At 39.9% G+C, this 13,703-nt stretch overlaps 1 protein-coding gene across 2 annotated transcripts in view; it reads left to right on the forward strand.

Annotated features, from left to right (window-relative positions):
- The window catches only part of LOC110541476 (desmocollin-2), a 32,425-nt gene extending 23,323 nt beyond the window's left edge, over positions 1-9,102 (forward strand). The window contains exons 12-17 of one of the 2 annotated variants that reach the window (XM_060377643.1): positions 1,482-1,706; positions 4,274-4,510; positions 5,092-5,216; positions 6,439-6,699; positions 7,221-7,266; positions 7,353-7,485. In XM_060377643.1, coding sequence (XP_060233626.1) covers positions 1,482-1,706; positions 4,274-4,510; positions 5,092-5,216; positions 6,439-6,699; positions 7,221-7,256 — 884 coding nt within the window. In that variant the 3' untranslated portion in view covers positions 7,257-7,266; positions 7,353-7,485. Of the gene's footprint in view, positions 1-1,481; positions 1,707-4,273; positions 4,511-5,091; positions 5,217-6,438; positions 6,700-7,220; positions 7,267-7,352 lie in introns of both variants that reach the window. The other variant, XM_060377642.1, reaches the window with a different exon arrangement.
- Positions 9,103-13,703: the final 4,601 nt, after the last annotated feature.

Raw genomic sequence — 13,703 nt, forward strand, 5'->3', positions numbered from 1 at the left:
TTTAGGCATTATAACTCTCTCTGAATTAACTCAAATACTTTGAGCAATGAACTTCCTCAACTATTTTCTTCCCTGTTTCTTCCTCTTCTAGAATAAGTATTAGATGATTTTTTTTTTTTTTTGCTGTTTGATTTCTACATCTATTAGAGCTATGATTTCATTTCTGTTTAGCAAATTCTTCTTTATGTCCTTGACGATCTTAGATGCACTTATTTCAAAGCTCTCATGTTGAGTACATTCATCTCCCATCTGGTGACTTTGTTGTTTATATTAATATTATTCACTGGGTCCTATCCTAATGTTACCGGGATATCTGTTCCACTCTGCCTTTCATTCCTCTCCTTCTACTTCACTCCATCTTAACTGGCAGGCAGTTTTGTATTAACCTGCAGATATGTTTCTGGCCTGCGGTTCAGAATCAGTTCTTAACCTGGTGGCCTGGTGTGCCTACCCTTTCATGGTTCTATAGAACTGCCAAGATCCAGCCACTGTGCCAGAGGAGCCTTGGCTAAAGTTATGGTTGCCAGGCAAGCTTGTTTTCCATTGCTTAGGTTGGCAGCTGCACACAAGGCATGGACCCAATTACTGGGTGATATGGTTTTTATTTTTCCTTTTCCTCCACCTCTACTGTCCAAATCCTACTTAATAAGGAGAAAGAACAAATGGTTCAGAAACAAGGCTCCTACTTTCATGTTGACTTTATACTTCATAACCTCCCTGGCCATGTGATTGCTCCATCTTTTTAAGCCCCAAACTTCCCAATGTAGTGCCCTGTAGAGAGTTATCAGGAAGTTATATTTGAATGACAAGTTAATTACAGAAGTTACACCCACAGTCCTGAGTTCCTTAATATATAGATGACAGGCTATTTATGAGGCTACACCCATAGTGGTAATTTCTACATTTAAAAATGTCTCTCTACCCTTTGAACATCTCCTTGAGCCATTTCTGCTTAAAATTTCCAAATACATATCTTCTACTCTTCAACTTCCTTGTTCCAAAACCTTAAGCCTTCTCTTCATGTATGCTAAACTCTCTGTGTCTGCCCTGACCTGTCAGCCATCTCCATTTTCTCCACATCACACGTAAGTGTAACGTGGTGCCCACACCCTTGTATTTAACTGCATTTTAAACATATTTTATATATCCCTTCTAGACTATAAACAATATACCATACACTCTCTTTTTGTCTCTTCAAAATCAACTAAGTCTTCTCTGTCTAACATTTTCCATGCCTAATGTAATAATCTAGTGAATGGATGAAAATGTGTAAGTAGCACTTACTATATGTATTGCTTGGAAGGAATAAAATTTTTCTTTTAGTGTTTCCTGTGTTGTTGCTCATGGCTGTACTTGTTGTAACTTATGCATTGTTAAGTGATTAATAAGTACTGATATTAATTTTAAATGTAGAATTTCCTAGCAAAAAGAAAAAAAAACAACAGAATAAAAAAAATGTATTCTTCCTGTTCTGTGTCTAGATGGAAGAAGCTGTACTGGAACCCTGGGAATTGTACTTGAAGATGTGAATGACAATGGCCCATTCATACCCAAGCAGAACGTGGTGATATGCAAAGCTACCATGTCCTCTGCTGAGATTGTTGCAGTGGATCCTGACGAGCCAGTGAATGGCCCACCGTTTGACTTTAGTTTAGAGAGTTCCGATTCGGAAGTACGGAGAATGTGGAGGCTGACAAGAATTAATGGTGTGTGCTTTCAGCATTGCCTTTTCCTTTTCAACATCAGGCTGTGTATTCCCCTCCCCCTTCCCTGAGTGTGTGTCTTGGGGAATAAGAGAAAATTTCATTTTAAGAGAACCATTCGGAAAGAAGACATGACATTTTGGCATAGTAGGCAGCGAGCCTGTTGTGCTGCTGCTGATGTCAGGATCCCCTTAGGTATTCCCTAAATTCTCATCCAAGCTCTCATCTTCATGGATGCTGTGCAACTGCAGGTCTGCCAAGCAGCTGGGGCAGTACCTTGCAGGGGTATCTGTGTCTTTTACAGTGCCCGACACCCCACTGCTTCTTTCTGCTGCCATGCTGACATCTCACTGTTGTGTGTCCAGTGTGCTCTCTTTGGGAATCTTTCTCTCTTCGTTCCCAGTTGACTGTCGCTCAGAAGGGTCCTACTGTGACAAGAATAGCTGAAATTAAAGTGGCTCTTCTCCACTGCCACATGTTAATTTTCATCTCCTGTACACACTCATGGACTGTGAGGCCTCATAGCTTTCTTAACTCAAGAACCTCACTCACCTTTTGTGTGACTAGAAACGTCACTTAATGTTTTCAACACTGTGTTTTCAGTGGCCATGCCTCAGTTTCCAGCTATGAAAAATTAAAGAAAAGTTAAAAGCCAAACAAAAGCAAAGCAAAACAAAACAATGCAAGCAGAGTCCAGGATGGGAAAACATTTTTAGAAAGCAAGGCTAAACCCAAGGAAGCTGAGGCATCCTGTCTTGAGCCACAATGATCTGTAGATTAAAAAGATACACAAATTTTAAAACAATATTCTGTTGTGTGTCTTGGGAAGAGGAGAAAGTTTTTTATTTGTTCTTTCTTAAGAAAGAAGTAGCATTATTCTTAGATTTTAAACTGAGTATTTTAGTTTAAATGACATTAACTGAAGATAGTGGGATTTTCAAAATTTCTGTTCAGCCAAATAATATTTTGGCAGCAATACTCTAGTCAGAAGGTTTTTTTTTTTTAAGTCATTTTGTCTCTATGGTAACGAGAATTGGACCCAGGGTCTTGCAGAGGCTGGGAGTGTGTTAACTGAGATGTGACCCAGCTCCGGATTTAGTTGTTTTAAGAATACCAGTCCTTGAGCACATGTGCAGTCCTGAGAAATGCCACAGTTAGAAGAATGTACCTGGCAGAGGTCTTGACATAAGGCGGGCTTCATGTCAAGTGCTGGATGAGGTTTATTTTCTTGCAGCATCAGTTCACCTGTGTGTGAAAGTGGATTATTTCTAGAAATTATCAAGATAAGAAAAGACACAGAACATGACTCACTCTTAGATCTGTGTTTTGACTCATGATTATGTCTTACACAATACACCGAATGGGTAGCTGAGGTTTCTATTAAAGTCCCAGTTTTGTGATTTCTTGTCCTAGGAACTAAATTCACCTGGGGAACTTCAAATACGATACAGAAAACGAGCACACCTCATTGGGAGTTTAAGTAACAGAGTTATTATTCTATGGCTTGTGGTGGTTTATAGTACCACATAAAAATAAATTTAAAAACACATTACAGATTTTGCTCTGAGCTCGAGTTTCTTCTAGCTTTTGATATAGATATTTCCTACTTTCAATCTAACATATATTTTAATCTATAAGATATATGATATATATATACAAAACAACAACAAAAAGATTTAGTTGGTTCCCGTGTCCTATAGGACCATAAGATCAAGTTCCTTTGGTGTGCTTGTGACCTGCCCATGAAGTAAATGTGTTACTGGCTGTCAGGAGCAGTTCTTGTTGATAAACCACAAGTATTAATATCCATTTCACACATTTTATGAAAACAAATGAGAGACACCAGAATTTCAGATGGCTGCCTCCCTGGTGAGTCACACATGAAGGGAAATGTAGCACAATGGGCTTAATTGAATATCTTAAACATAGGACAAAGAGCAACCTCTTGCCGAGTCTGTTAGCTATAGTAGGAAGGATCTGTGTATGAACAGATAAAATATTAGAAGAGCCAAAGGACTTTAATAAAGAGGCAGTATATTAGTTACCGCCCTCATTGCTGTGACGAAAGAACAGGCAAAGGAAGCTTAAGGAAGGAAGGTCTTATTCTGTCTCATGGTTTGAGGGCTCAGTCCTTCACAGCGGGTAAGGCAAGGTTGTAAGAGCTTGAGGCGGCTGGTCATATTCCATCCACAGTCAGGAACCAGAGAGCCATCAGCACTGATGTTCAGCTCTTTTCTTCCTTCTCCCCATCCTCCTCCTCTTTCTTGTCTTGGACCCCAGCCCATGAGATACTGCATTCAGTGTGAGTCTTCCGTCTTCACTCTAATGTCTCTGGAAATGCCCTCAGAGGTATGTCTAGAAGTATGTCTCTTAGGTACCTTTAAAATCCTGTCAGTTTGGCTGTGTGTCAGAGACATTCAGTTCAGCCACGGCTTCAGGAAGGATCCTAGCATTTATGATAATCTGTGAGTGTCTGTTTGTAGGGAAGTGGGTATCTATTTGATAACTGGCCAGTTTGCTCAAGAGATGTTGTTGGGTTCCTTAATACCTGGTTTTATTTATTTATTCAGATACAGCAGCTCGTCTTTCCTATCAGAATGACCCTTCATTTGGAACCTACGTAGTGCCTATCCGAGTTACAGACAGGCTCGGTCTGTCCTCGGTCACTTCATTGAAAGTCACTGTATGTGACTGCATTACTGAAAGTGATTGCAGAATCCGCTCAGGAGAAAGGACCAGCTATGCAGAAATGAGACTTGGACCATGGGCTATCCTTGCTATACTGCTGGGCATAGCCTTGTTGTTTTGTAAGTTCTTTCTTGAGTCTAACTCAAAGCCTTTAAAGCAACTTTAAAACATTCTTGGAATGAATGTTAATACTTATGGGTGGTGGTTTGAGCATAGATATATTTCTACTTAATATAATATATTTAATGTATGTATATAAAATTATATATATATATGTATATATATATATGTTGGTAGGAGTGTGCCCTGTATAAATATCAGAGAACAGTTTTCAGGAGACTGTTCTCTCCTTCCTCCATGTGGGACTCTGGGAGGGAACATAGGTCATCCATTTTGATGGCAAGCACTTTCACCTGTTGAGCCATCTTACCAGTTCCTGTACTTAATACATATTTTTAAATGTACTTATGTGTAACTCTCTTGTCTTCTCAGCAGAGTATACATGTTATGTGCTATGTGTAGCGTATCTGCGTAGGGCACACTCTCCTACTGCACATGCTTTGACACGTGCAATCATGTGTTCTTGAAAGATGTTTAATATGTACCCTTCAATGCATGATTTGTCCATGTCGATGCCATCAACACAGTTTTACATTATTTGATGACAGACTGAAGGGAGCCCCTTCCTTTCTTCCTCTAGGCATTTTATTTACACTAGTCTGTAGTGTTTCCCAGGCAACGAAACAACAGAAAGGTCTTCCTGACGACCTAGCTCAGCAGAACCTAATCGTATCAAACACCGAGGCTCCTGGAGATGACAAAGCTGTAAGTCACCTTTCTTTTTAAACCAAGTGCAGAGGATGATTCACCCTATATTATGTGTTTCTTCTAAAACTTTTTTTTTTCCTCCTCAACAAACTTCTTTTGGTGTCTGGTAACTCAGTAGCAATGTCCCCCATCCCAGGGGATCGATACAATGTGTATAGTTCCCATGGGATGTGTGGTAGTTCAGTTTGGCCATGCGGTGCTACTTAATCTTTAGTGCACACTTTTTTTTCCTACTTCACGTGTCTCACGGCTTCAGTAGGTCTGTATTTTTAAAAACCTATCCAAACTACTGTTTATGCTTCAAAATATTGCATTTAATTACTCACAGATCACCAGTATAAATGTTTTTTTTTTTTTTTTTTTAACCTGGCTCCAGCAATAAAATCTCTACAGGCTTTGATCACGGTGGGAAAAAGTTTATTGGACTCTTCCTGACAGTAATGCAGGTTAGAAATGAGCCCGAGGCGGATAGTCTAGAAGCAGTACACTAGTGAGAGGCTCTGACGTTTTAGCCCCACGGGGGAAGGAAGAACAAGTAAATATCTTCCCAAAAGTACAACTGCTGGCCAGAGCAGAAAAGATCTGCAAGCCAAAACAAACAACAAAAACAAAACAAAGGAATCTGCCCTTATCTGAGAAAAAGAACGAGGTGGGAAACTAAAACTACATTTTGGGTTCTAAACTCACAACCTAAAAGAGGAGTAGCCAGTGTGTTGGGGTTTCTGGGATTTTCCTGCCTGGTTTTCTGTTTCATTTATGTGGACTGCAAGGATTATATGTTTATAGTAAACCTTTCTTTTGTTTTGCGTTGGAGGAACTATGTTCAGCATTGACTGAGAAAGCTTGCCATTATTTGTTTCTTCTCTTGCTTGATAAAAGAGAATGGGTTTAACTGAGAAAGTAAATACTGTGACACAGCAATGCTGCCTTCAGAACATGGCCAGTATGCTAAGGAGTGTCTAAAGGTGCAATCTACATCAAGGTTTTTGATCTGCACTGGCAATTTGTTTCTTGTGTTAGACATCACATCTATTACAGGGCACATGTTAGGCACTCAGGATTGAAAAGACAGAGGGAAAGAATAGGTCCAGTCGGGGTCTTTGGAAAGATTATTTAGTAAGGCCTACATCAAATTAGGGAACCATCTGCACATACCATTCTTTCTCACCTTCTTTTGTTCCTCTGTGTATTTAACTGATGCAAGGTGTTTTCTTTCCAGTATCCCACAAATGGCTTCACAACTCAGACTGTAGGAGCTTCCGGGCAGGCAGCTTTCGGCACCTTGGGACGAGGAGTCAAGAGCGGAGGGCAGGAGACCATCGAGATGGTAAAAGGAGGACAACAGACTTTGGACACCTGCCGGGGAGCCGGTTATCATCACCACACTCTGGATCCCTGCAGAGGAGGGCATGTTGAGATGGACAACTTCAGATACACTTACTCTGAGTGGCACAATTTCACTCAGCCCCGACTTGGTGAGGTGAGCTTCTGAGCTGTTCCCCAGTGTTGCTGTAATTTAAATTTTACAAAGGCTTCCAACTTAGTGTTTGTGTAGGCTGCTACTTGAAGTCAATGGTGAGTCTACTTATTAAGAAGTTGCTATTTTCAATTAATTTCGGTTTAATCATGTTCTGATTTACGTGGTCATTTACTTTCCTGCAAATTTTGTTTGGCTTTTATTAAGTTTTAAGGAAATAATTTTGTGCTATGATTTTTGCATCTTAAAAATTTTGTTTTTTAACAAGTCAATGTCCAGCACAAGGCAATTCAAACATGTACCATTGTTTTGCCTGTTTGGAAAGAATGGACTTCACATCAATTTGGGTTCGGTCTACTGAGCGTGTTTTTAGTTTTTCTACTACTTTGAAAGATGGAAGCAATGGCCACTTAAAAGGAACACTTGGGTGCTTACTGCCACGCAGGACTTTTAGAAGCATGCGAATACTGATTTGCAGTGTGATTTTATAATACAGACCAATCATGTGCATTTTCTACACATAGGAAACCATTAGAGGACACACTCTGATTAAAAATTAAACAGTGAAAGGTAAATCGAAGCAATTCCTTTTCTTTTAGTATGTTTTGGTGCTTAAAATAACAAAAATAAAAACTGTTGTGCTTTCTCCCTGGAAGAAGGTGAAGTTGTGCCATGAGGATGACAACCAGGTGCTTGGTCAAGACTATGTCCTCACATACAACTATGAAGGAAGAGGCTCGGCAGCTGGTTCTGTGGGTTGCTGTAGTGACCAACAGGAAGAAGACCGACTTGAGTTTTTGGACCATTTGGAGCCCAAATTTAGGACATTAGCAGAAGTCTGTGCAAAGAGGTGAACAGCTTCTATCAGGATAACCAAAACTAATGGATTCACTGCCTTTTTTAAAGCTATAAACCAGGATTTTTCAAAAACAGAAATTATATTTGGGCCATCCTTCCCCACTGGTCTGCAGCATCTCCACGGAGATGCACATTTACGGAGAAACTTTGTATATTAGCACTTGAAAACCATTCTGCATGGGTTTTTAATACTTCTCTTTTCTATGTGTCATCTGAGACAGAAACTTTAAGAAAATTTGCATAACTGTTTACATTGAGCATAGTGCCATCAGCCAACTTAGAGTGCAATAAAATTTAATGCGTTTGAGTCTGTTTATGGACTTCTTGACCCAACAGGAGACTATAGAAACCATTATCTCCAATTAATGGATTCATTCATTGTTCATATGGTGCTTGGAAACTCGTTTTCCTAAACATTCTGAACTGTATATTGCTGTGTCTCACTTTTGTTATATTCTTGCAAGATGGCCTGGCTTCATAGTGCAAAGGTAGATTGCCAGGCAGCCATTGGGTGTGTTTGCAGTTCCTTTCCAGCGAGGTTTCCTTTTAGGTTCTATTCAGTGCAGTGAAACTGTGCACTGAATATACATCTCTTTTGTACCAACTTTGCCAATTAAATTTAGACTTCAGAACTTTAGAATTTTTTTTTTTTACCATTATGAGTTTTTGTGAAATATGTATGCTCTCATTCCTCTTCATTTCTTTTTCTCCTTCTCTCCTGTTCGATTTTGAAACTTCCACTTGGGCTAAAGAATCCAAAATATTCTCAAAACTTGTCTCTTCTCATAAAATAGCCTTTCTGTGGTGTGTAAGCAAATGCACTGCCTGGTTTTTTAAGCTTAATGTAATAACAACATTATGGCTTTGAAATTTTTGGTAATTGCTTCATTTCTGACCTTAGTGAAGAACTTTTAATTTTCCAATGAAACTGTAGGACTCCTTCAGGGTCTACTAGAAGCAACATTCTATATAACAGAAGCAATAGTATAGTTAGAAGTAGGTTGTGGCTGTCTAATGTAGAATTTCTGTCCTTAATTCAAGGACACTGGAAGTGGGATATAATGACGGTGTTTGAGGTAAGCTCCTCAGCATAATAATCTCAGACTATCTCTAGGACAACAACTTTATAACTTTTTAGATGATATGGCTAGTAGTAATTACATGAGTGTAAAATTGTTTTTAAGAATAGTTTGTAATTATAGTTTTTATCGAATATAGAAATGGGCCAAATGTTTAGAAATCTTTTAAAGAATTTAAACATGAGCAAACATCATAGCCAACCAGATTCTAGGTCAGAGGTCACACTTCTTTCAGTTGGTGAGCTCAGCACTTACAGTAGATGCACGGATATTCAAGGTGCAGTTCTGATGTGCGTGATTGTTCACTGTGTGTGTGTGTCTTTAATTCACTAGTTTGGCTTATAACAATTATTCTTCAGAACCAACATTGGGGAAAAAATTGAATATTGATGATGTTTGCAGCAGAGTCACTATTGTTCAGTCAAAAATATTTCTCAGAGTTATTTTTAATAAATTATGTACAAAATGATTGCGTGCTAGTGGTGTTGATAATGTAAACTAAGCAGCTATGAGGAGCTGGTGTGTGTGGGCTTGTTATTCTTGGGACTGGTATGCCTGTGAGTGGGTACAATCTAGAGAACCAGCTTCCTTTTCCAAGCTGCTGTCACAGGATGCTGGACTTAGATTCGCAGATACCTGGTACACTGCAGCCATCACACTTGGATGCTATTCGTGTGCTATGGGTATTGGCTCCCTTGCATACTCTTTAGTTATTTTTATCATCTTAAGGCAGAGAGTACTTTTAGCATTCTTATCTTGTAAGTTTAAAAGACACTTGGATAAAAAAAAATTACCTGTGTGGTTGTGTCTTAGGGTAACTCTTGCTGTGATAAAGCACCATGATCAAAAGCAACATGGAGAGGGAGCAGTTTTTTTGGCTTCCATAAATGGAGTTTTTAAAGGGGGGGGGGGCAGCGTTAAGAATGACATTCATAGAAAATGATCTACCTAAAGTTACCGCTAGTAATAATAAATATATCATATTTATGGCCAATTTTATGCCAGTAATAATCAACTAAGAAAATGGGACAATGGAGACTATTTTGAGTTGCCATTTGCCATTTGAGAATGTGTCTCTTCATAATATTCAGCTGATGACTGAATCACAGACATGAAATTGTTCAATGCAGTCTATAAAGGTTGGCGAAACATGTACAGAGGACTGCCTAGTTTGTTGTGCTGTGGACATACCAGGTTCAAGCACATGGAGAACAGAATATTCACTTCTTATATGGATGATGATTCTGAAGGCTTCTGAATTAAGATTTTACCCGGGAGGCCCTTCCTCCACCGCTCTCTTACCTGTGTCCTGTCAGGCATCAGCAATGGATTGCTACAAGTTTGTAGTTCCTTCTGGTCATCTCAGCAATGCACAGCACACAGATTCCAGAGTGGATTCCCTGATGCAAACCCCGTTGCTGTCCTTCCTGGTGTTGGGCTTGCCTTGAGGTGTCATTTAATTGCCTTAGGCTTATTTTTCTTCCTTGTACTGAGAGAGGAGAAGACTGCCCGAAAGGATGAGTTAAATCATGAAGGCTAGTTGCAGAACTGCACTGAGAATGTCTGGGCGACTGCTGCTGCCTATACAGAGAGCGACTGGGGAAGTCATCACATTTGCAGTCTCCCTTCTGCTGCTGTTTGCCAACTTCCCCTGCCCACCTATCCCAGAATCCTGACCAACATCTTCCCTGTGATGGACTTTAAGATTCTGTGGCTTGGAATAGTTTCTACAGCTCATTCTTGTAGTTACAAAGGCTCTTTGTACTCATCCATAGCCCAGAAATCAGAGTGATAACTCTTGAGGGGACTAGAAAAAAAAAAAAAAAAAAGGAAGTTACCTACCTAGTCAGCAATCATTGTCCCAGGAGACAAATTTTTAGGGATTTCCCAAGAGAAATGAATGTGATGACATCTTCAATAAGATAAAACAAATGGTGCTCTGTTATCAGTGACTTCAAATATTATTACTTTTTCCTTTTAAGACAGGATTTCATTATGTAGTCCAAGCTAGCCCCAAACTCACAATCCTTCTGCCTCAGCCTTCCAGGGAAGTTCAGTGAAGTTTAACTTGGAGTTTCTCTGTAGCCATTTTTTTTAATTGCTGTGGTTTTCTTGTTTAAATTTTTCAATTTAATATGAGGATTTTTTTAAAAAAATATTTTTGAGATTTATAATTTAATTAAACCATTTTTTCTTTCCTCCCACCAAACTTTTCCATGTAGCTCTCCTTCCTCTCTTTCAAATTCATAGACTCTTTTTTCATTAATTGTTATTGGATACACACACACACACACACACACACACACACGCACATATATACCCCTACTCAGTCTGTATAATGTATAATGTTATTTGTATGTACTTGAAGGGCTGACCAGTTGGTATGTTCTTCCATGGGAAAGTCTATTTCTCTCATTCTCGGTGTTCCTTAGTTGCCTGTAGTTCATTGTGTTGGTTTGAGGCCTCCCGGATTCCTCCACTTTAGCATGTCTATTGTCCTTGTTGAGCTCCTGTTCAGGCAGTCATGAAGGTGAGACTTTAGGGGTATACCTTCTGACGGTACGAGGAGACACAACTGCACTGTAGAGTCCCTGATCTTTTAATTCTTGCAGTCTTTCTAAGCCTCTTGTAATGTTTCCTGAGCCGTATGTGCAGGAGTTGTTTTGTAGATGTATCCACATGGGACTAGGCTCCCACAACTCCAATTTTTGATTCGTTGTAGTTTTCTGTTGAGAAGAGAAGTTTATTGATAAGAAGTGAGGATTATACCTACCTGTGGGTAGAGGGCAGATGTTTAGCTTGTTTACAGAGATCATGATGGTTTAGAAAAGTGATGGTTATGGGTTTTCCTCCAAGATCCATAACTTTACTAGCTCTTGACTGTTGGTTAGGTTTCCAGTACCAGGCATAGTTGCCTTCTGGGTTACTGGTTCTTTAGTCTGGTTTTGCTTACCGCTAAGGTATGTGTGCCACTACTGACTTCGTAAGGTTTAAGTGCCATCCTAGGCATTGATGTGACTTAAGGGTACCAATGCTAGGTTGGATTGTTGGTTGTCTCCTTCCTTTTTAGGGTTGCATGGGGGCTTTCTGGGACTATGAAAGCTAGTCTTCAAGGAGTCAGATCAATGACCTCTTGGCCTTATTTCTGAAGAGGGTGGTTGTGTCGTCAATAGGTACTTACCCTCTCCTCTGGGGATCAACCATGGACAATAACAACAGACTGTAATGTTTTTAGGAGTCTCTTGGACATCCTTAACTAAAAACTCAAAAGTGTCTTATCATTCCTGGTGTTGGGGTGTTTGATAGATGGTCTTTGACTCTTGGAGGGAACATTGTTAGTGAAGATACAAAAATTTCATTTAAAGTATAGATGTGTGTTTATACTCAGAATTTTATATATTATATTTTGGTTAGGTAGATAGTTAATAGTATGGTTCCTTATGAGTTTTTCAGATATCCTTATTTTTACTTTATCCTCCTGTCTCTTTCTTCTGTATTTCTTTCCCACCTCTTTAGTTAGAGCCCTCATCTTCTCCATTTCCCTGATCAGATCACTTATATCCCTTTTCTCTCTTATTCCCCCATCCCCCTACCTCATCAATAGTTCCTTATACTTTCTGGATTTCTGCAGTTACTCCAAATGTGTTTAATCTTGGGTCCTGATCCTCTCATATAAAATCTGACTTTGGCCACAGCCTTCCTTGTTAGTCAATATTTCTACCATTTTTTTTTTCTTGGCCCCAGATCAAAAATCTTCTAGTTCTTGTTTTTCATTGTGGGGTCTTGGACTTAGGGCCTCTGCCATATAAGGCAAATGCACACCACTGATCTACAATTCAGCCCCAAGTTGATGTCCTGGCACCTGATTTTAATGTGACCAGCCACTGTTGTAACATCCTGGAATAAAATGCTTTTCCTTCTGTGTCCTTCAATCTTCCTTAAGCAAGAAAGCCTAAAGAGAAGATTTGGTGTCTGTGGAGCTTATGGGTCATGCTCAGTTCTGAAAAGTACATGATAACACTCTTGCACTCTTCATTGTGTAAAAAGAGAAACATTTTGTCGCCCTGTCAATCCTTCCAAGCCTCTTACATACATGTTACTTAGGCTTGAAATTGAGAACCTTTGATCCCTTTGAACCTTTGATTCCCAGCACATCTTGTTTGTTGCTCACATTGTCAAACTTCCTTGGAATTTTTTAAACAATCTCATTCATGAAATGATTATCTGGCAGCCATTTTACGCCTTCCTATGTAGTCACCCATGGCTTCCTATAATGTGCAAACAAGGACTGCAGCCCATGAGAAAGGACAGGATGAATCAGATCCTCACCTCCTCCACATCCTCTCTTGCATGTCAAGACATGCAGGGTGTAGACAAGGTATGGGTTAATGCCTGTAAAGTTCACATGATGCCTGGAATATGGCAAATACTCAATGTATGTGAAACAACTCCCAACAGCACAAACAAATGGGTGCTGTAGATGGGGAAGGCATTGTTCTATCTCCAATCTTTAAATATACATATATATTATATAATAATATATGTTAATTGTGTGTCTGTGGGGGGCAAAGTATGTTGAGTGCAGGTGTCTTTGAAGGCTGGGGGAGGGCTTCAGATTCCGAGGGGCTGCAGGTAGGAGCAAATGCCCACCTCACATATGCAGGTCCTGGAAACTGACCTATGGTCTCCCTCCAGAGCAATGCTCACTCTTAGCTGCTGAGCTGTCTATCCAGCACCCCACAGCCAACACAGTCCGCTCATTCAAGCTCTCCACACGCCAATCAGTGGAGTGTGTGCCTCTCTACCCTTCTTCCAGCTGCCACTGAAGAAGAGACAAGGTCATGACATTTCTCCCATGGGTCTCTGGTTTCCTGTGCATCTAAGACATACAATCACATTCTGCTCCTGATCTCTGTACTCTACATGCTCTCTGCTGTGCAGATGGTTGCAAGTGTCTTTGTGCAATTATTCCAGATGGGAGGTGTTGAGCTGACCTGGATCATTATGTGCAGATAGCACTGCCACAAACTCATCTTGCTCATGGCGGGCCTGTGGCAACTGGCTCACTGT

The sequence above is a fragment of the Meriones unguiculatus genome, chromosome 2 (genome assembly GCF_030254825.1).
Source record: "Meriones unguiculatus strain TT.TT164.6M chromosome 2, Bangor_MerUng_6.1, whole genome shotgun sequence".
Lineage (NCBI taxonomy): Eukaryota > Metazoa > Chordata > Mammalia > Rodentia > Muridae > Meriones > Meriones unguiculatus.